The sequence below is a fragment of the Fusarium solani genome, assembly GCF_023522795.1.
Source record: "Fusarium solani strain SB1 chromosome Unknown bctg00000002, whole genome shotgun sequence".
Taxonomy (NCBI): domain Eukaryota; kingdom Fungi; phylum Ascomycota; class Sordariomycetes; order Hypocreales; family Nectriaceae; genus Fusarium; species Fusarium solani.
The window spans coordinates 3,129,714-3,151,355 of NW_027072155.1; the positions used below are offsets into that span (position 1 = coordinate 3,129,714).

The 21,642-nt window shown below is 53.5% G+C and overlaps 8 protein-coding genes across 8 annotated transcripts; 2 read left to right on the forward strand and 6 right to left on the reverse strand.

Moving 5' to 3' along the window:
• Window positions 1-582: 582 nt before the first annotated feature.
• On the forward strand, window positions 583-2,039 carry MRS44_004918 (uncharacterized protein; the record flags this gene model as incomplete). Its single annotated transcript, XM_046268717.2, has 3 exons — window positions 583-697; window positions 1,229-1,474; window positions 1,555-2,039. 3 exons carry the CDS (start codon window positions 583-585, stop codon window positions 2,037-2,039), a joined length of 846 nt encoding a protein of 281 aa, XP_046135929.2.
• Window positions 2,040-2,638: 599 nt separating this feature from the next.
• Window positions 2,639-3,556, reverse strand: MRS44_004919 (uncharacterized protein; the record flags this gene model as incomplete). Its single annotated transcript, XM_046275525.2, has 1 exon — window positions 2,639-3,556. The coding sequence occupies one exon, from the start codon at window positions 3,554-3,556 to the stop codon at window positions 2,639-2,641; it is 918 nt and encodes a 305-aa protein (XP_046135928.2).
• Window positions 3,557-4,481: 925 nt separating this feature from the next.
• Window positions 4,482-5,043, reverse strand: MRS44_004920 (uncharacterized protein; the record flags this gene model as incomplete). The annotated part of the gene is made up of 3 exons (XM_046268716.2): window positions 4,482-4,661; window positions 4,732-4,858; window positions 4,925-5,043. The coding sequence occupies 3 exons, from the start codon at window positions 5,041-5,043 to the stop codon at window positions 4,482-4,484; spliced, it is 426 nt and encodes a 141-aa protein (XP_046135927.1).
• Window positions 5,044-7,447: 2,404 nt separating this feature from the next.
• MRS44_004921 (uncharacterized protein) lies at window positions 7,448-9,828 on the reverse strand (the record flags this gene model as incomplete). Its single annotated transcript, XM_046273608.2, has 8 exons — window positions 7,448-7,796; window positions 7,846-7,983; window positions 8,031-8,083; window positions 8,134-8,223; window positions 8,281-8,396; window positions 8,456-8,474; window positions 8,533-8,594; window positions 9,066-9,828. The coding sequence occupies 8 exons, from the start codon at window positions 9,826-9,828 to the stop codon at window positions 7,448-7,450; spliced, it is 1,590 nt and encodes a 529-aa protein (XP_046135926.2).
• Window positions 9,829-9,890: 62 nt separating this feature from the next.
• MRS44_004922 (uncharacterized protein) lies at window positions 9,891-10,223 on the reverse strand (the record flags this gene model as incomplete). The annotated part of the gene is made up of 1 exon (XM_065622381.1): window positions 9,891-10,223. One exon carries the CDS (start codon window positions 10,221-10,223, stop codon window positions 9,891-9,893), a length of 333 nt encoding a protein of 110 aa, XP_065478453.1.
• A 420-nt stretch (window positions 10,224-10,643) lies between these two features.
• On the forward strand, window positions 10,644-12,806 carry MRS44_004923 (uncharacterized protein; the record flags this gene model as incomplete). Its single annotated transcript, XM_046272600.2, has 2 exons — window positions 10,644-11,142; window positions 11,194-12,806. The coding sequence occupies 2 exons, from the start codon at window positions 10,644-10,646 to the stop codon at window positions 12,804-12,806; spliced, it is 2,112 nt and encodes a 703-aa protein (XP_046135924.1).
• Window positions 12,807-13,755: 949 nt separating this feature from the next.
• On the reverse strand, window positions 13,756-15,610 carry MRS44_004924 (uncharacterized protein; the record flags this gene model as incomplete). The annotated part of the gene is made up of 7 exons (XM_046268712.2): window positions 13,756-13,949; window positions 14,003-14,368; window positions 14,438-14,548; window positions 14,634-15,089; window positions 15,140-15,204; window positions 15,259-15,507; window positions 15,564-15,610. 7 exons carry the CDS (start codon window positions 15,608-15,610, stop codon window positions 13,756-13,758), a joined length of 1,488 nt encoding a protein of 495 aa, XP_046135923.1.
• Window positions 15,611-19,096: 3,486 nt separating this feature from the next.
• Window positions 19,097-21,439, reverse strand: MRS44_004925 (uncharacterized protein; the record flags this gene model as incomplete). Its single annotated transcript, XM_046275523.2, has 1 exon — window positions 19,097-21,439. The coding sequence occupies one exon, from the start codon at window positions 21,437-21,439 to the stop codon at window positions 19,097-19,099; it is 2,343 nt and encodes a 780-aa protein (XP_046135922.1).
• Window positions 21,440-21,642: the final 203 nt, after the last annotated feature.

Sequence of the window (21,642 nt, forward strand, 5' to 3'; positions counted from 1 at the left end):
CTGTAGTGTGGCGTCAACGAAGCAACGCTCTTTGATCATTCCTCGGCTATTCTAGTCGTCTTGCTAGCCTCAATCAAGGGTGCGATTTCTTGAGTCTTTGACTTTGTAGCTAATCTTGAAGGCGGTGATCTAGGTCGTCGTCTTGGGCGTCTCGTGCAACGAATCAGGCGTTATACGCTATATCCTGCCATGAGCTGTTTCTTCTGCAGGCCCCCGGACCCGAGAATTATCGGGAAAAAAGGGGCGAATCGAAATATGATCTCACCTTTGATCTCTGTGCCTCTGGGCTGCATCTGAAGATCCTGGGAGTGTGTGTGTCACTGCGGCTATCCTGGGTATAATGTCGGCATCTGTATTTTATTGTCCGAAGCAATCCTCAAGCTGGGGAAGATTACCCAAGGTATAGAGTAATTTTTATTAAATTAATCCCAAAGCTTGGTAACATCTCTTCTGACCATGTGTTTATTTAATCCTAATACTCAGATAAGCGATCAATAAACGTGCCAAAATGTTTCACTCCTGGACCCGACAATGCGTGCGTGTGCCCCCAGGCGGAGCCTCAATTGCCGCTCATCGACCACAATGACGTCTTTGGGTCAACCACGAGCCGCCAAAAAGCACGCGACTCTCGCAAGCCCCCAAGCCCCAACGACCGGTCTAGATTCCCAAGGCCACGAAAAGCCTGCGCCGGCCGGAGGTGTTGAGGAATTTCCTTCCAGATTAAGCCACTAAGGAAGAGCCTTTTTCTTTTGCCCCTGGCCCTTCCTCGCTTCCACCCCCAGGAGCCGGGGTTTGGGTTAGTCTTGATTTTCTGATTAATCATCGCAGACATAATCAATATTGTTCAACTGCACCTGGAGGCGGGGACGTCGTATGACATGGGACATGCTGCAGCTTTTTTCCTTCTCTATGATTATAAACGAGGACCGAAGAGGATGGGGTAGCGTTTCATGAAGGGCTGAGTGCCACGTCTCTGAAGGGGGATGGTCCAGCTTTGTTTGGTTGAGTCCGGGGGAACCACCCCCCTGGTCCTGGGGGGAAAGAGATATCAAGTTGAGGAGAGCCCGGTTTCCGGGGAGGGGAGGGAAAAGGTTTTTATATATGTCGCGAGGAGGGGAAGGGCACAGAGTTTCTATCTTGGATCTACGGTGGCTTGACAAAGAGTGACTTGAACAACAACCACTACAACAACAACTCGTCAGTTTCTCTTTTTACACTCGGATAACAGTGTATCTTGCAAAAGAAACTCTCGGAAAGTTCCTTGAGAAGGGAATCGTTAGTCAACAGCAACTCTCACCCTTGTTCGACGCCATGCTGGTGGATATTGTCATCCACGGGGACCTCCTCTGTCCATGGTGCTTCCTCCAGAAAAAGAGTCTGGAGGCGGCAATGGAACGATATCAAGCCCTCCATCCCGAGATCGAGTTCGACGTCTCCTGGAAGCCGTTTTTGCTTTATCCCACATTACGAAGAGGTATGTTGCCTGCAGACAATAACACTCCATCCCTTCCCTTCCCTTCCGCTTACACAAGGAGCTAACACCATATCCGACAGGTGACAAACGCACTCTCTACGAAAAGATCATGTCTCCCGAGAAGCTCCGTATCTTCACTTCCCGTCTGCAAAAGGCCGGCGCCCGCCACGGCGTCTCCTTCTCCGTCACAGGCGTCACGGGCCCGTCCCAGCCCGGTCACCGGCTCCTGGCCCTAGCCCTCTCGACCCGGGGCGCCGCCGCCCAGGCGGCCCTCCTCGATGCCCTCTTCCGGGGACACTTTGAGGCCGGCGCCGACATTGCCGACGAGGAGTGGCTTGTCCGAGCGGCGAGAAGCGCAGCCGGTCTTGATGATGTTGCTGTGAGGGCTGTTCTGAGGAGCGAAGAAGCTGAGAGGATGCTTGAGGATGAGGTTAGGAGTGCGGCTGTTGGGGGTGTCGAGGCTGTGCCGTGCGTCACGGTGCAAGGGAGGTTCAGAGTAGGAGGGTATCAAGAGTCAGATGTGTTTGAAGGCTTGTTTGACAAGATACGGCGAGAGGGTAGATGAGGGTAACGGTGATACAGGGAGTGGATATTTAGCATTGGACGATACTACGGAGTAAGAAAGGGTATATAGCCACCCTCAATAAATTCTCATCGAGATCTTTTCGTAATTCAAGTCAGAGCTCTGAGACAGCCTCTAATTATTTGTTCAATCTTTGTGCTAGGATCAACCAAGCACCCATTGTCTGGGGCTATCAGATAGCCAAGTTGGTTTGGATGGATTGGAGGTCAACTATCTCCCATGATGAATAGTGTATGTATGCGAGAAACTGACTTCCAGCATCACACATAAATGATACGAAAGCGTAGGGAGTTATTGGATTAAACCGTTAGTTATCGCTGATCAAAACCTATACTGGCGCTCTGCCTTGGTTGTCTTTGTCTAGGTGCCCTTCACTGTCCCCCCTTAGCTTAATTTGCCATTGATGCCTTTCCTTTGTCTTTTAGTTGACCAAAATCAAAAACCCGTCTACACCAAACGCCAGAAGTTCAAATAACACCCTTTCCTTTCATTCTTGGAAAACAACCGCCATAGTCCGTCCAACGCCGCGTGAATGAATGAGCCATCAACACAATCCACACATCGTCTCTCCTGTATCGGGTCTACCTCCTCATGCCGCTGTAATCTTGCATGAGATGCGCCATGTGCACGTTGGTCGCCTTGCCGATGCGCTTGCCTGCGCGGCGCTTCTGCTGCTTGGGCTTTGCCGCCTGTCCCTGCGCCGCCTTGTGTGGGTCCTCGCTCGTGGGCTTCTGTCCGACACTGACGAGCTTGCGGTGCATGTCGTCGATGCTGGGCAGGGGCACACGGTGCCACATGGCCTGGAACTCAGGCTGGACTGAATGGTGTAGCGAAGCGTCGTTGGGCCACACGTAGCGCGGGAGGTTGTCCTTTTTCGTGCGCACCACTAGAATCCGGTGTTCCTGCTCTAGCTTTGCGAGTGTATCCTCGCAGTCGGGCCAGCCGTCCTTGAGGTCCTTGACAGACACGCCTGATGCGTCCGTCTTGGCCTGGAGGTGGCCAAGTAGCGAGGTTGCGTCCTTGACGTTGGGGATGATGGGTCGGTGAGCATAGGTGCCAGTCTTCCAGGTCTGCTCGCTGAGGCTGGCATCGGGCTTCCAGTCGACACGGGGGTGGCCGCGCAGGCCCTCGGCCAGTTCGCGCTTGTGCTCCTCATCGTAGCCGCGGAGACTGAGATGATCAATAATCTCGGTGATGGTCTTTGTGTCGCCCTTCTTCTTCTTCAGGTACTCGACGGCAAACGTCATCTGCGTCTTGACCTCTGCGCCGTAGCCCGTGAGCTGAGGCTGCGAGTAGGGCACCTCGGGCGCGGCATCTCGTTTTCGCTTGGAGCTGGGAGTGTTTGGGTCGGAAGCGGCCGAGGGAGAAGGCGACAGAGGAGTCAGCGACGGGGGCGCGAGGGACGAGGCTTTGTTGCTGGACGGGTTGGAGATCTTTGCTGCGGCAGCCGAGAGAGTCCCCTTGAAGGCGTTGGCCTGCCGGTCGAGGTACGACGACATGGTGAGCGTTTAAAAAGGCAAAGGAACGGGACTGTGCAACTCGAAGGTTTCTGGCGGATTTGTCGCTTTGGGAGGATCGCGTCAAGGAGAGGACGGGCGGAGGCGGGAGACAAAAGAGAATAGGCAGAAATGGAGGTTGAAGTTTGGGGTTGACGTTGATCCGTGAGCAGACGAGGCTGATGGGTTCTGCGACTGTGGCGTTGTAGGGCGCAGGGATGTCTTTTGTTAGTGACGACGGGCAAGACAGAGAGAGACTCCAACGGATGGTGAAGGAGGGAAAAGTGCCACGTTTGCTTTGATCGTGATGAGGAGTGAACAAGTTTGTTTATACCTATTCTGACAAGGTAGACAGTAGGTTCAAGTCTGAATTCACGCCGCTCGCCGCCTGTTCTCTGCATCTCAGAGTCATTGTCTGTCGTCGGCACAGCCACATGGCGGCTCTTGTCAGTGTAACAGTCGAGGCTGGAACTCATCGCATGGATGCATGACCAATCGTTTCGTCGATTAAAACAGTGATAGATATTTACTTTACGGGCCCCAGATTGCTTTGCTTTGCTTCTGTCTTCCATTGTGAAAAGATTCTCCCATGCAACACCGTGCTCCGTAGTCTGATGTTATCGCGCCGACGAGTTGAGTCTCGCGCCTCTCAGACTGGGTCTGCGATCCCTTATCCTTGGTCGCACGGCCCCAACAAAAAAAAAAGTACGGGGGGACACTTTTTTCGCCCAGCCGCCCGCTGTCCTCGCCCATGTCCAACCAAGCCGGGGTAGATGAGATTTGTTTGCGCGCCGTCTATCGCCCAATTCCCTTGCCCTCATAAAGGCCAAACTCCCAATGCGTTGTCGGCCAGTGGACGCCGAGTTCGGCATCCAGGTCGTGGCAAAACAGAAAAGCTTCTTTTGTGTGATGCGATTGAGTGCTGCGCTCATGCGGAGGCCTGGGCAGCCTGAGCCTCGGCCTGGTTCTGGAGGTACTGGTATCCCAGGTAGGCGAAGAAGCCACCGGCGACGACCACAGCGTACAGGCCGAGGCCGAGGCTGGTCGAATCCTTGCCGGTGCTCTGGTTCGAGTTGACGATGGTGCGCTTGGGGCCCTCCTCGCCAGGCTGTAGAATTGCACGTGTCAGTGGGTGTGTTGCGGTGCGGTGCATACAAGGGTTGTTGGACGTCACTCACCATGCGCTTCAGCTCACCGACGAAGAGCTTGTCGAGGGCTTCCCGGGCCTCGTCACTGTGGCCGACATCCTCAAAAGCCTCGGTGCCGTCCTGGCCAGCGACGTCGAGCATGACCTCCTCACCACCACTGCAGGATTGCGAATGTTAGCATACAGGCGGTGTCGCGCGGGGTGTTTGTCTCAATCAAACGTACGGGTGCTCGTCGAGGAACTTGGTGCAGTCGTAGACCTTCTCGTGGACTACGAGGTACATGTCGTTCTTGGTGTTGTGCTCAGCAACATCCTGCATGGTGAACTCCTGAACCTGGGCCATTTTTGCGGTGTTGAGGTTGACTTGACGGTTGTCGCGAAAGGGGATTGATCGGTCTGTCGAGGAGAAGCAGGTGAGGTTGTCGTCGGGACGAGGTGGAAGAGAGATGAGCAGAGAGGAATGACGAGAGAAGGAAGAAAAGGAAGAGGGAAGCAGAAGCAGATAGAAGTGGCAGAAGAAACACAACCTAAGTCATGGATGGATGGGCAGGTCCCCTGCTAAAGACGGATGAGCCAGGGTTAGAATGGATGTACCTACCTACTTACCGATACCTTGCTCTGCGCTACGAATACGCTATGCGGACGGGTCACAGGGCGTTGAGTGGTCCCCGTTCCGATGGACCTCTACAACAAAAGCCGACGCGAATTGATGGGGGGCAATGACGGCGACTTTTCTCCCTCTAGTACCCGGTCACTGCGAGAACAGGTACTTTTTGCCTACGGTTCTTCTCAGAGTCTACTTCTACAGAGGGTCCCGGTGGGCATTGGCACCGCGTACAAAAGGTAACGCTCTTCTCAGCGATGCAATGGATGGCAATGGCTCATAGTGGCCACGTCTTTCACCACGAGCCGCCAGCAGACGCAGACGCACATTAGATGGAGCTCCATCTCCTCTCCTCTCGCCTGGTACGACCCGGCCAGCTCAAGTTCCGACCCCATCCACTTTGGCCAGTTCAAGGGACCGTCTCCATCACCTGGAGCCATCTCCAGCCAATTGCGCGAGTCAAAATTACCGTCCTCGATCCATGATTCGTCCGCGGAACTTTTCGTCTTCCATTTCCCTTTCCAAACTCTCCAGGGGTTGGCCACTTTTTTTTCTTCTTCTTTCTTTGCTTGGGTAGGGACCTCCTTAGTTAGCTAGCTCTCTGACAGCAGAAGGGAGCAAGAGCCGCTGCGGTTCCCGACTGAGCAATGTGCTACCGGCGGCCGTCCCAAGTACGAATACGGTGAGGTCCCGTCGGCACACACCGTCATTTCAACGGCGGGATTCCATCTCATGCCTACCGGCCGGGCATGATGGTTCCGAGCACCATGCCATTGGCATCTTTTCATTCCGAAGCTGTGCCCTATTCCTGCTGGCTTATATCCGCATCTTTCCGTCCATCCGTTGTCGACAGGTGTCATCATCTCACCACCTGCTAACATCACGGCTCTCGAGAATGGCTTCAACTCCCGCCCAGATCTCCCCTCCCCCGCATCTGACAGGACAAGCCCAAGATAAGGTAAGTAAAGTGCCTCGTTGCGCACACTAAAACCCGGACTTGTTCTCCGTGCTCGCCGCGGGGTTCCTCGGATCGCGGCGGCCCAGGGAGGAAATTGCCGTTTAGAGACAAGGCAGCCGAACTCCAGATACCGTTCAGCACTCTCTCCCAGAGTCTCCCACTAGAGAAACAATACCCGGACACCTTGCCGACCGTCTCTTACTTCTCCGATTCCGAGGGAACCCCTCCTCTCCCATCCATTACCAAACATCCATCCCATCAGCTGTACTGTACTGTACCCCGCCTTCCGACGGGAAGCGCTAGGGCCGTTCACGCATCTTGTGATTGTGCATTGCCCTCTTTTCCCCAGAGCCCGTGGCTTGTCAAAGGTGGAGGAGGGACGTGTTTCCGTGTGGGCAGATACCGATTCCCGATTCCCGAGGAATAGATGCTATCTCGATGCTCGCTCTCAAATCTTTGCCTCTTGCGGCCCACTCGATGCATGAAGCATCCCTCGCTCGAGTTCCTTGCCTTTTATAGTAGTGAAATGGAGACTACCCCATTCTTGCTCTTATCGGCAGAGTTGAGAACACTCCAAATAAGGCAAGAATAGAAATACCCTCGCCTGCAGAGCAGGATATCTGCCACTTGAATCGCTGTACGTAGCAACTCGACCTTATAGAATCCTCCCCCACTTGCCGGCCGTGATCATGATCGGTTATGTATGGCCGGGGAAACATCACCTGTTTGAGTCAGGCTGATACATTTGATGATGAATCAGGGTTGGTGGTCGCAACTTATGCATGAGGCTTGCCAGGCTGTCATCCAGCTTCTACTCGTCTAACAACCATCGCAAAAATCAGACTAAACTGGGAAGCGTTAATCATCCCAGCAAACTCAGGCTGCCCCAGACTGATTATCGAGATAATCAGGTCTCTTGCCAGGCAACTTGAGTGGACCAACGCTCGAGCACCGTAAGCCGCTTCCCGAGACACGGCCTCCGGTCTCCGTGCCCACCTGAATGCATCATCCTGATGGCTTACCCCCAGGGCCAGGGGCGTGAACGCAGACATTCATCTGATCAAGACGAACTAAACCAGTGTAACAATTGCTCGAAACTTGTCCTCTACGCTCTTTGAGTTGCTACATCTTCAAATCTATCCCTCAGATCCGACACCCAAGCCAGACACAGGAAATCCAGCCAGTCTATCGTCGCGAGCTTCCACCACCAATGTCCTGGCCCAGTCGGTAGCTCGTCACGCGATCCCACTCAATCTTCTGCCTCGTCACGGGCAGCTGTCGCCGGAGGCCCTTGAAGGCGCCCTCGCTGAGGCTCACGAAGCCCTTGTTCAGCTCCTCCTGATACTTGCGCTCTGTCGACGAGATCTCCTTGACGACGCCGGCGCCGCTGCCCGAGGGGATCGAGCCCGAGACGGGCTTGTTGGTCAGGAGCCGCACGTTTCCGTCCTCGTAGTAGTGCACGTCGACCTTGATGGAGCCCTCGAGGGTTCCGGACGAGGGGTCGAAGATGTAGAGCGATCTCCAGCGGCCGTTCCTGCGGCGTGTTAGCTCGGATCAGGGCCAAGGCTGTTTGGCGAGATTACCAGAAGTTGTTGGGGCTGTATTTGTTTCCGACAATAATGACTGCAATCTGCGAATCCGACTGGATGGGGTAGACTCCGTATGCGGCATTGGGGAAGTGCTCGCTGACGTAGGCGCTGAGGCTCTTGAGCGTGGATTTCCTGGCATCTGTGAGCCTTTGGTCGCATGTCGACAGATCAACACTTACACAAGATCTGTTTGAGGCCCCTCAAGGACATGGCTTTGCACGGCGCTAGCTTTCTATCCTTGTGTCAATACCACAGGTCGCTTAGATCGCCTCCTGAGCTTACCTGCGTCGCGTGGTTGAAGGCGAAGCTGGAGGAGCTCTCAACGTCGTAGTATCGTCCGTCTCCGAGAGAGTTGTGGGAGCTGATAATGACCTATCCCAATACTCAGCATACAAAGTCCGCCAGAATGCCGGATCAGGGGTCACCCACTGGCTGGCTGCTGCCGGGCAGCTTCACCGTAACAAACTGCTCCTCGTTGTACTTTTGGAAGGCGGGCGCGAGGTCGGAGAGGATGTCGGGGGACGAGATGGCGAGGGCCTTGATGTCTGCCAGCTTGGAGTCAATTCACTCGTCGTTGATCAATCGTGACTGCGGTGCAAAGTACCTGCGACGACGTCGGCAAGCTATCCTCATTTGTTAGCTGATGACATGACGTGGAGCTTGCTGGGGAAGAGTCAGTACCTCTCCAGGAGGAGCGCCCTCCACAAAGGACGAGACGGTCTCAATCTCCGACATGGTGTAAGCTGATAGAGATGCGCAGGAAGGATCGGGAGGAGAGCGATGTAAGGTGACGGCGATGGCGTTTGAGGCTCAATGCATCGAGTTCTGAAGCACGACCCATAGGGGGAAACGGGAGGCGGGGCGAATGCTCGACGAGCTTGGGTGGGGCATGATGAGATGCGTTAGTGGGGTACATGCACACCGCCCCTGGCTTTGACGTCAGAAAAGTACCGTCTTATTACGCGCTGTCTTGATTCTTGGGATATCTTCAAGCTCTCAGCTTCTGTCTAAAAAAGCTACGGCCGAGTCCAAGTATTTCTTGGTCCCTTTTTCATACATGTTTACTCTTAAGAAGCCCTAGTTGACATGTTACAGTCAATGCACCCCTGACCTTCCTCCAACTAATAGTCCAAGACCCTCTTGATGTTGTCATAGATTCCTAGACGACACTGTTAGCCGATGTACAGCTGTGAATTAACACCATGGATACTCACTGGCAACATCTGGAAGGTGAAACTTCTCAAAGATCAGGGGGTTATGGATACTCCATCCCGCAACTCGAGCAACGGGGGCTTCCAGTCGAAGGAAGGTATCCGGGTCTTCCTGAATAGCCGCGGCAACCTCTGCGCCGATACCTGCGTTGACCATAGATTCATGAACCACCATGACTCTTCCAGTCTTTCGCACACTCTCAAATACTGTCTTCTTATCCCAAGGATACACCGTCCGGAGATCAATCAGCTCGACGGAGATACCCAGGTCTCGCTCCGCCTGCTTGATAGCGGACTGGCAGAGGTACAGAGGTTGGCCATAGGAAATGATAGTAACATCCTTGCCTTCCTTCAGAACCTCGGCCTTCGATAGTGGGAGCTCATACGCCCCCGTGGGAACTTGCTCAACGGCAGCGCGATACAGGATCTTGGGCTCCATGAAGACGCAGGGGTCGTTGCTGCGGATGGCCGCGAGAAGAAGACCCTTGGCTTGGGCTGGAGAGCGCGGCATGATAACTCTCAAGCCTGGAATATGGGTAAACAGGCTTTCGGGTGATTGAGAGTGGTACAATCCGCCGTGGCCGACACCACCGCATGGCATGCGCACAGTCAGGCCGCCCACGCTCCGACCACAAGTTCCATCACGGTATCTGAACTTGGCAGCCTCGTTCACGAGCTGGTCGAACGCCGGGTAGACGTAGTCGGCGAACTGGATCTCGGCAATGGGTCGCATGCCCTCAGCAGCCAGTCCGATACCAAAACCCATGATGCCTTGTTCTGTCAGGGGAGTGTTGAACACTCTTTCGGCGCCGTGGGTATCTGCGAGCTTCATGGTGCATCTGAAGACTCCTCTCCTCCAAAGGCGACATCTTCGCCGAAAACAACGACCGACTCGTCTTCGGCGAGGGCAATGCCCATGGCGTCGTTGATGGCCTGGAACAGGTTCATCTTCTTTGTCGGGCCATTGCGGACGTCCTCTGGGAGCTCCTTGTTACTTAGAGCTGCCTGGGAGCTATGAGCGAGCAGAGGAGTCGTGGCATAGTCGACGGGAAGGTTTAATCTGGCATTGGGAGGATGTGTCGAGTAACGACGTCTTACAGGGAGTCGAATAGTCGAGGCTCCAATGGCCCTCCTCAGCTGGTGTACGGCGCGGTGCTTCATGTCGGATCTGGACAGGCTTCACAGACGCAGAAGGAGAAGATGGACGGTGAGGAATACACAATGAACGGCATAGCGGCAGCGGGCAAAGGTAGATATCCCAAGGGCTGATGTCCTCGGCGTTGGTGATGTCAAGCTCGGTTTGCTACGGCCCCCGCGCGGTTGACGGCTTTCATCGCCATCGGTAGCCATTGACCCAAGCCTCGACCGCCTTGACCCCAGATAAGCCGCTGATAAGATTGTTGCCCGGTCGACAGCCGAGTGGCGCCAAGATCCGCCAAGGCTGTCCCCAAACAGGAAATATGTCGACAACGGGGTTATGCGTCGTCATCGCCGTCTGCAGCTAAAACCTTCTTGAATGGTCGCCGTGGCCTCTCTTTTGCCCAGGGTCGCATTTTAGTCTCACCTGTCGCAATTCTCAGCATGCCAGAGTCGTCGCGCCCTTCGCGGTCGCACCGACCGCGAGAGCGAGATCGACAACGGAATGGGCAGTCGTCGCGAAAGAATGGACACAAGAAGAAAAGGTCGTCAGGATCGCGCCGACCAGCTGCTGGGTCGGAAGAGGCCCGGGATCGAAGTTCGAAGTCACTATCAGCAGGGGCTCTCGCCGATCTGGATAGAGAGAATGCGCGCCAAAAGAAACGAAGCGAACGAGCAAGTCGAGCCAACAGAGACGAATCCCGAAGACCAGTCCGAGCCAACCACGATGAACCTCGAAGAAGAGATCGGGATCGGGAGCGTGACCGAGATCCAGATAGGCCACGAACTCATCGCAAGGGGAAGAAGCGACGAGTTGTGAGCGGAGCTATCATGGAAGAGGGAAGAGCACAAACTGAGCTCAGAGGTGGCGGGGGAAGCATCGATAGTCTCGAAAAGGACTTTTACCAAAGGGAACGACCGAAAAAGAGCAAGAAAAAGCTATGTAAGTGGTATCTTCTCGCTTCTGCAAGTCTAGTGCTTACATGGATACCAGGGATTGCTCTTGGTGTTAGTGCTGTTGTCCTTCTCATCATCATTATAGTGGCAGTGGTTGTGAGCAACAAGAACAAAGGGAAAGGAGGAGGTGGTGACGATAGTGGTGGTGATTCAGACAGCTCGAGCGGCGACAAATCAGGCCTCGATGGCATGGATCGCAAGGATATACCCGACAAGTGGAAGAACACATACCTCGATCCTTGGACATGGGAAACGACAACCGACTTCAACGTCACCTTTACCGACGAGATGGTTGGAGACTTGCCAGTCATGGGCCTCTACGATGACTGGGACGACTCGGCACGGGCAAATGATAAGGTTCCTCCACTGAACAAACCATGGGGTTCTTATACCGAAAAACCTGCTCGGGGAGTGTGTATCGGAGGGTGGCTCTACCTGGAACCGTTTATCACGCCGTCTCTGTTCAACTACGACACGGATGAAGGCATCGTTGACGAATGGACATTGTCTGAAAAGTTGGGTGCTGATGCAGGAGAAACACTGGAGAAACACTACGCATCGTTCATCACGGAGGATACCTTCAAGAACATCGCCGCCGCCGGCCTCGACCACGTTCGAATCGGTTTCAACTATTGGGCCGTCCAAGTGTACGATGGAGACCCCTACGTATTTCGAACCTCGTGGCGATACCTGTTGCGTGCCATCGAGTGGTGCCGCAAATATGGCCTGCGAGTAAACCTGGACTTGCACGGTATTCCTGGTAGTCAGAACGGTTGGAACCACAGTGGTAGATGGGGAAACATTGGTTGGTTAAACGGGAAGAATGGAGACGAGAATGCAAAACGAGCTCTCGAAATCCATGACCGGCTGTCCAAGTTCTTCGCCCAGGACCGCTATAAGAACATCATCTCGCATTACGGCCTCGTCAACGAACCTCGAATGACCTTTCTCGAGACGAGCGAAGTCATCCAGTGGACAGAGGATGCGTATAAGCTTGTGCGCAAGAATGGCGTCAAAGCCCTTGTTGTGTTTGGAGACGGTTTTATGGGACTCGACAACTGGCAGGGCTTGATGACTGGCTACGACGACATGATCTTGGATGTTCATCAGTACGTCATCTTCAACGAGAATCAGATTGACTTTACGCACAAGGAGAAGGTCGAGTACGCTTGTAAGGGGTGGACGGAGCAGGCTGAGAGGAGCATGGATACAACGACAGGTTACGGACCAACCATGTTTGCCGAATGGTCACAAGCCGACACAGACTGTGCCAAGTTCCTCACAGGCGTGGGCTGGGGTAACAGATGGGAGGGCACGTACGACACGGGCAGTTCGAACACCTCGATCTTGACGCCTCGGTGTCCCACCAAAGACAAGAAGTGCTCGTGCGACCAGGCCAACGCTGCCCCCGACAAGTGGAGTGACGAGTACAAGAAGTTCCTCAAGATGTTTGCCGAGGCCCAGATGCACAGTTTCGAGAAGGGCTGGGGCTGGTTCTACTGGACGTGGAAGACGGAGAACAACTACCAGTGGAGCTACGAGGCTGGTCTCAAAGCGGGTGTTTTGCCTGAGAAGCCTTGGGATCGTGATTTTGACTGCGACAAGGATGTTCCTGATTTCGAGAAGGATGGTCTGCCAGAGTATTACTAGGAGTTGGGAGACTGGTAATTTGTGCACATATATATAGTGGAGGATATACCGAGCAAGGGGGCGTGATTTCAGGCGTTGGGGAAGTATGTGGGGATATAGAGAACATACGCGCAGGCCGATATACGGGGCCGACATGAGGTGATTGATCAATGTATTACGAGAGAAACTTGTCTGAAAGACAATGTATGGAGAGAGTCATAGTCTGAGCATAAATGAAGCGTCTTGATTTCTAGTCTACCTGTTTGCGTAGACGTTATGTCGATGAGGGTAGTGAAGCAGGCAGTTAGTTACATGGATAAAACCTGATTTTTCCATCCCATACGTACACGCAACTGATATATAGGTAGGTCATCCATCTAGACTCAGATGACCAGACTAAACTAATCATTCGTACCCATCAGGCACTCTCTTCAACACCTATCAATTGCCCCTCTAAGGGAGGGTAAGTTAACTCATCTCGAGTCTCATTTCTAGGTAGAATGCCGGTCTGCCGATTCGGGAAATCCGTCCACAGCAGTCAACCTCATCAAATCATCATCAGCATTTCTTCTTTAGAGCAATCCTAACTTGGGAGAATTATATCCAAGTTTATTCAATCCTTATACCAAGACTTGATGAGACCCCCTCTAATTCCCCGTGTTCTTAATTTGAACTCTAAATGAACGTCCGTCGAGTGGCCCAGGTGTTGTTTGAGACGTCTCATCTCATGACGACCAGGTGAATTCAACCCACTCACACGGAAACACTGCATTTGCCAAGTTCGATCTCACAGTGACAGGTCAAGACACAAGTAGATATATCTGAAACTGTGCAAATTCGTAGTCTCATTCGCTCATGCTACCTATTACATCCTGGCTCTAGATCTGTCCAACAGGTCCATATCTTAGTTTTCTGTCGGTCGTGGCTTCTCATTACATCCCATAGTTCGTTGTACATATACTCCGGTGTCTTAAGCAGTCGTCTTCTGGGGCTCCTCCTCGTGGGCGAGGCTGGTGGTGCCCATGACAGCGCTCTTCTCAATATCGTTGGGGAGGTTACCCAGGGCACGGTCGCCAAACATGAGATCGATCTCCTCGAGAGAAAGTCCCTTGGTTTCGCGGAAGTAGAAGACGAGAACGGGGAGGGTGATGACGAGGTTCCAGGCTGTCTCAAGTTAGTTGATGGTTTCAGTCAATCAACTTGAATATGTAACATACCAACGAAGAGGAAGTAGAACTTCCAGCCAAGCTCCTTAAGGCCGTAGGGGCTGACCTGGGCCCAGAAGGTAGCAACGAGCCAGTTACCGATACCAGTGGCAAAGGCACATCCCTTTCCACGGATCTGATAGGGCATGATCTCGGCCATATAAGTCCAGCTGACAGGGCCGAAAGAGAGGGAGAAGATGATTGTGACGCAGAAGAGGAAGGCAACACCAGCAATGCTGAGACCTGTCTTGTCGCCGTCGACGTTCTGGCTGTTGATGGCGCTCTCGCAGATTAGGGCGACGGTGATGGCCAGGATACCGTAGATCAGGGGACGCTTCCGGCCGATTCTGTCAGCGATAAAGGTGATGAAGAACAAGTCTAAAAGTGGTTAGTAAGCCGCTGGAGTTGTGGGGAACCCCGTGGGGAGCTTGATATGGGAAAACCTACTGGCGATAGGGCCGCAACAGTTGTAGATGCCGGCAACGAGCAGTTTCTTGCTTCCAGTAAAGCCCAATGACTCATACATAATAGTCTGGTAATAGCCGATCACGTTGATTCCTGTTCTACGGGTCAGAATTGTGCTTGTCGAGGTATCGCCAGTTTTGGGTGTGGTGTTTTGGCGATTTTCACCACATATACGTACCAGTAAACTGAGTAAACACTTGGACCAGGGTACCAAGAGCCAGGCGATTCCTCCATTGAGGAACCTTGAACATAACAAGCCATCCGGGGGCGGTGGCGGCCTTCTCGGCGTCAATGGTCATCTTAATCTCCTGGAACTCAGCCTTGACCCAGTCGTCGTTGTGGCCATCGTAATGAAGCTTGCGGAGAATCTTCATTCCCTCCTCCAAGCGGTCAGAGGCAATGAGATGTCGGGGAGTCTCGGGGAGCCATATCATGCCGACGCACAGGAGGGCCGAGGGGAGGGCCTGGAAGGCCAGTGGGAACCGCCACTGGAAGGATGAGTGATCACCCATGTGGTGACTTCCATAGCCAATCCATGTGGAAACGATGAAACCAACGCCAATCATCTGCTGGGCGAGACCGACGATGAGACCACGGTTCTTGGGGCTGGCACATTCGGACTGGTAGACGGGGACTGGGGAACATGTAAGCTAGAGTGTGGAGATGGGGAAACGGGGAACTTACCACTCATGGAGAGAAGGCCAATTGCAAATCCTGCAATGATACGGCCAATCAACATCATAGCAAGACTAGAAAACCAGGTTAGCAGGTCAGGTCATGATGGCTCGCAGATCTCTCCTTACTGGTAGGCCGCCGTTTGGAGAATAGCGCCGACAGTGCAGATCAGAGCACCGATTCCGATTGTCATCCTTCTGCCGTACTTATCCATGATGACACCTCCGAAGAGGGCACCAAAGACGGCTCCGCCGTTGAAGGTCGAGTTGATGGCACCGACGATGGGCGATGTGTCTGTCGTGTCGAAGAAGTTGAGGAAGTTCTTGGATGCAATGACATCCGTCATCACACCAGAATCATATCCGAAAAGGAAAGAGCTGAAAAATGTATTAGAATGTTGTGTTTTGATCTGTTGAGAGGTGAGTGTGCATACCCAATGGCTGCAAAGCAAGCCAGGCCAATGTTGTAGGCTTTTCCCATATTGAGGGTCCAACTCTATCGAGTTGTGTGTAGTTGTTTGTAGTTGTGTATGTGAATAAGAGGCAAGAATGCCAGGAATCTTGTAGTCGCTGATCGATGTGAGAGAAAAGTCGGCTCAGAACGCGGTGCCTCGAGTCTATTTGTATCAAGGCCTCGCCATGGCTCCATTCTCGAGCCTCGCCCAGGTCCGTGTTTTTTCGACATGCTATGCTACGCTACCCGTGTCTCCTCCTGATCTCCGTTGACCCACAGAACTTTACTTCCCCAGGGGACCCCCCATGGGCATCTCCGCACCGTCATGCTACCAGCGGACAGACCATCACGCAAGGGTAACGGGTTCCAGCGTCTATTCTCTTTAGCCGCGCAGCGAACTGCGTCTGGCACATGACGGGCAAGACAAAGAGAAACGGCCCGTCTCCGAGGTCGAGATGCAAATCTCCACTCACCCCGGCTTCGACCGACGCTCTCTGTGGTTGTCTCGATCCAGTGTCGTGACGGGTCTGCAGGGCTCTGCACCTTGTCCCTGACGCGATTCATCGTCGGCCCCGAGCGGCTGGGACAGCTAAAGCCTCCACGTGCCGGCCGTCAGCCGTCGCCGTCTCACCGTCGCCGGGTAAAGTGGGAAACGATATTACCCAGCCTGTCAGAGGCAAGTCGAGTCAGTGGATGTCGTCTAACGAACGTGTTTGAATCGAATCAGCCTCCATCGCTAATGCCAAGCAGCCAAGGCAGGAGGCGTTCGAGAGCCGAATCACACGCCTATGATCTGACCAGTTCCGTTGCCGTCCGTCAGCCACAGCTTGCCGTGTGCCGGACGTAGAACGGGCAAGGGGTCCCGGCACGGTGGGGCCGGCAAGACGGACCTGGACTCCGGTTAAATGCTGTCTCTGTGGAACTCGTCGCGAGGGAACCTTTGATGCTGGTGTGCCTTTTATGCGGGCCAATCGCAGCAGAGCTCGAGTTCCTATGACCCGAACCCCGGGTTGCCCGATTTTGACAGCAACAACATCATATCAGATTCAGAGCAGGCGAGGTTGTCGGTCAATCCATCGGTAGTCGAGCTACTCGGTCATCCGAGTTTAAGATGTAAAGAATTCTGATCTCTGGGGTAAGAATACCGCCACGTCCGAGATGAGTGTGTTGTTACCACTCATGTGAGAGAACGCAAGTTCATGTCCTTGGCGTAATCGGCTATTTGAGCATAGTTGCCGAGCAAGAAATAAACGAGACATGAACGAAGTACGGAAACATCAAAGACGTTTAAAATACAATAAAATAGTCCAAAAATACATCATAATTAAGGTAATACTATAGAGCTCTTTTTTCTATTCTTCCTATACTATATCGATCATCTTCAGAGGGAGATAAGCTAATATGTTTACACTGGTGTCTCGTTTTCTCCTTGACTCAGGTGCCTGGGAGTTTCATGATATGCATCGCCAAAGACTGAAATCCGTGTCTTGTTACCCTGGTCCCTTTGAGTGGCAATACTACGCTTGGCGCAGCAAACCACATGTACATATGTGTTCCAGAACGAATTGACAGACGGCACATGTGATGCTACAGTCCCATTCGGCATATTAAAGAGAATAAGCAAGTACTTCTTGGTATACATATTGGCAGTTGGTTCATGAGGTCTCATCGACGAGTTGGTTGCTATTCACATCCTAAAAATATCCAGAACTAACTTCAGAAGGTTCATGGAATGCTTCTCCTGTGTCTCAGCTATTGTAATGAATTTTAAAACTGTATGTGGATAAAACCACAAAAAACCAGGATCCTTTTTACAAATAATGATCCTATTGGTATGTTCAACAACTTCCGTAGTGTACAAAGTGTTGCCCCTATTACGTTCAACATTCACCTTGTAATTACCCTGAAGCTTGAATAACCGAACAAACTGTCTCAATTAGTCGTCATAATAATTACAGCTACTAATAGAAAACCCAGTAGCCTGGTTCTTCTGTCCTTGGTGGCGTGTAGTAGTATTGCAGGGTAGATCATCCCATTCAGCGCTGGGAGATCTCCGTTTCGGGATGCTGTAACATGACCAAAACACCACCAAGATATTCTTGATTTTAGCCTCCACCTGACAGTCCTGGTAATGAACATTCAGCTGTTAATGATGGAATCTCACATTTCCTGCTTCTTGTCATTGAACAACCCATGTCACCTCCTGGAACATTGTTCGGGAATGACCCAGCCGCGCGGCACAGTCGATACACGAGCTCGTGAGACAACATGCAAGTAAACAAGCTGATCCATCGAGCATAGGATCGCTTTCCATGCAAAAACGATCGCCATCTCCAGCTTCTGTGCCGCCCGTAACCAGACGCGTGGTAACTCAGCCAAAACGGCACCGGTAGAACGGATCATGAGCGTGTGGAGTCATGTGTGGCACGAGCTTCCGGTTAAATAGGGACACCGGGTAGATTCAACTCTAATGAGAGAGATCTAGCGGGTCAAACATTTTATCCTTTCAACATCACACCCCCCCATCATGAGAAGAGTTGAGGCTCTCGCGAGGAGCCGGGTCTTACACGGGAGTTGACCGAAGCCCGGCGGGGCCTGCTCGCCGAGTGCCCCACCCTGATCACCCAATCAAAGGTCACATGGGCCGTCCTGTTTGCCGTTTCTGGCAACAGTCATGGCTCCAGGGCCGGCTCCGCTAAAAGGAGGCTGAAAAGCAATGCTGGAACTGGGTAAGGGCTCCAGGGAGGAATGTGGGCGGGGCATGGTTTGTCATGACGAGGGATTGGCTTCATCACAAGGCAAGCAGAGATTTTCTAGCGAGAGTGTACGGAGTAGAGAAAGCCTGGACCACGGAGGACGGACCCTCGCGACTCTCCGGAATCGCCCGGGGTTGTGATCCTTCCTTCAAGCGATCTTACCCATGACCAAGGACCAGACCACTGGGTCTAGGATAGCACATGATTGGGAGATGGTATTGTTGAAAGGTCTGATGGCAAAGTGGTTTGGCGAGAATTACCCCATATGCTCTAGATCGGCTTACCCCTGTACTAGTTCTGCGGAACGGCCTGACGGCAAAGTGATTTGCGAAAATTACCCCATATGTCCTAGATCGGTTGACAGCTGCATTAGTGCTGTTGAGTTGCTCGGACGCCCCCGCCCCCCGGTCTCATGGAATCTTTTTGACTTGGTGTTCTAGATCGAGAGATCATGAGAATGCTAATCTTGCGGTCTCGTCTCTTCATTTGACTTGGCTGAGGGCAATAATCACTGAACAGATCAATGGCAATAGAATGGTAAAAAGAGTGTTAGGCTTGGAAGCATTTGCAATCCTTATTTTTTTTGTATTGACTATTGCGTTGAAAGGCATGATAGCTTGTGTGTCATGAGGTTGACCTGCTTTTAAAAAAATGAAATAGAATCGTGAAATAGGAAATCATAAATCATATCATTAAACTATGTAGACTTTCATTCTATCCAAATCATCAAGTGCCATTCAATCAATAACCCAATTCTTTACAAGGCCTCAATCGACACGGGAGCATCTCCCTCAAGGTTACGACCCTTCTCCACAACCTTGAAATCGCCCTTGAGAGCCTGAGTGCCCTCAAGCTTACCGTCAGAACCGACAGTGAGCTCGGCAACAACCTTGCCGTCGCCGTCGACAACCGTCGTCTTGGCGCCAGGGGAAGTCTGGTAGAGAGCAACCTCGACATCGTTGGCGTAGTCGTAAGCGGCTCCGACCTGCTTGCGGCTGCCGAGGACAAGGATGGTGTTCTCGCGGACGTACAGGGGCAGCGTGCCAAAGGCGTGCTTCTCCTTGAACCAGCCAGGTCCGGTCTTGACCTCGTTGGTGAAGTAGGACGTCCACTTGCCCTTGGGGAGGTAGAACTCGACCTCGCCTGACTCTTCGAAGACGGGGGCCGCAAGCAGCTGGGACCCGACCATGAATTGGCGGTCGAGATACCAGGCTGTGGGGTCGTTGGGGAACTCGAGGGCCACGGATCGGAGGGACATGGGGATACCGCCCTCGATCGACTCCATGGCCTGCGCGTAGAAGTACGGCATCAGACGCGTCTTGAGCGCCGTGAACTTGGCGAGAGTCCTGGAGCAACCCTCCTCGGTCTGGTCGTCGTTGTCGACGGTCCAGGGCACACGGTAAGAGTTGCTACCGTGGAGACGACTGTGACTGCAGAGAAGACCCATAGCAACCCATCGCTTGTAGATCCACGGAGGTGGGTAACCCTCGAAGCCACCGATATCACAGCTCCAGAAGGAGTATCCGCTCAGGCCCATAGAGAGGCCGCCACGGACGGATTCCGCCAGAGCCTCAGGGGTCGACTCGCAGTCACCGCCCCAGACAAGAGGGAATCTTTGGGTTCCGGCACAGGCAGCACGGGCGTAGAGGACAGCCTCGTCCTTGCCGTAGCGCTTCTGCACGGCCTCATAAACAAGTTTGTTGTAGAGGAAGGCGTAGTAGTTGTGCATCTTGTGAGGGTCGACGTTGGGATCGTGCCACTGGACGTCGAGCGTGGGGATACGCTCGCCAAAGTCGGTCTTGAGGGCATCGACACCCTTGTCGAAGAGGCCGTTGAGGCACTCGACGTACCAAGCGCAAGCCTCGGGGTTGGTAACGTCCAGAAGACCCATACCGGCCTGCCACAGATCCCACTGCCAGACATCACCGTTCTTGCGCTTGAGGAGATAACCCTTCTCAGCGGCATGCTTGAAGGCCTCGCCAGCCTGGCCGATGTAGGGGTTAATCCAGACGCAGACCTTCTTGCACAGGCCGCTCTCCTTGAGTCGGGCGATCTGAGCCTTGGGGTCTGGGAATCGCTCGGCGTCGAAGACAAAGTCTGTCCAGCGGAAACCCTTCATCCAGAAGCAGTCGTAGTGGAAGACGTCGACGGGCGAGCCACGGGCCTTCATACCCTCGAGGAACGAGTTGACGGTGGCCTCGTCGTAGTTTGTGGTGAAGCTGGTTGTCAGCCAGAGACCGAAGCTCCAGCTGGGAACCTTGTTGGCCTTGCCGGTAAGGGTGGTGTACTTCTTGAGCACATCCTTGGGGCCGTCGCCGTAGATGATGTACATCTTAAGACGCTGGCCCTCAACGGTGGTCTGGACTCGGCAGCATCGCTCGCTGCCAATCTCCATGTCCACACGGCCGGGGTTATCGATAAAGACTCCGTATCCGCGGTTGCTCATCCAGAACGAGACGTTCTTGTAAGCCTGGTCACTGGAGGTGCCTCCATCGGCGTTCCAGAGGACGACGTTCTGGCCGACCTTGTTCCAGGCGCCGAAGCGCTCTCCAAGGCCGTGGACCGACTCGCCGACCGAGAGAGTCGTCTGCATAAACATGTAGTGCTTGAAGTCTCGCATGTCACCCAGCTGCATGGGCGTGCTGGGCGCGGTTGTGTAGGCGAAGCCGGTGCTGCGGTTGCCCAGCGTCGTGAGGTGCTTGGAGCCGTCGGTGCTGTGTAGCTTGATCTCAAAGTTGTGAGTGTCGGGATGGATTGTGGCGGACAGGGAGCCGGACTGCAGAGTCGTGCCCTTGTCGCTCTTGACGATCTTGCCCTCGACAGAAGGCTTTCCATCGGGGAAGAGGTCAAAGTGAGGACCCTTGTTCTGGGCGCCGGCCCAGTGTGTTGACTCGATGGAGATGACGCCGTCCATCTCGGCCTTGAGGTCGAGGGTCACGGTCGGCTGGTTGAGGGTGTCGCCGCGGGAGTTGATGTGCTTGACTGGGCACAGCAGGTTCAATGCCTGCTGGTCCTCCTGGGGAGTGATCTCGTAGACGTCCTCGGCATACTCGGTGCGGACGCCCTCGGCGGGCAGCCACATACCATCGCGCAGATGCATGGTGTTGTAGGTGAGAATATGATGAATAGAGAGAAGTGTTTTTGGCTCAATTGGCCGTGTCTGAGGGGAATCAACTCAAGAGAACATTCCTCGAGGGAAAAACGGCCCCCTTTGAATCAGAAGAGTAACACAAGAGACCATGGTCTCACTCTCCACCTCCCATCATGGAACCTCATCCTCGCGACTCTTAGCATCCCACGAGG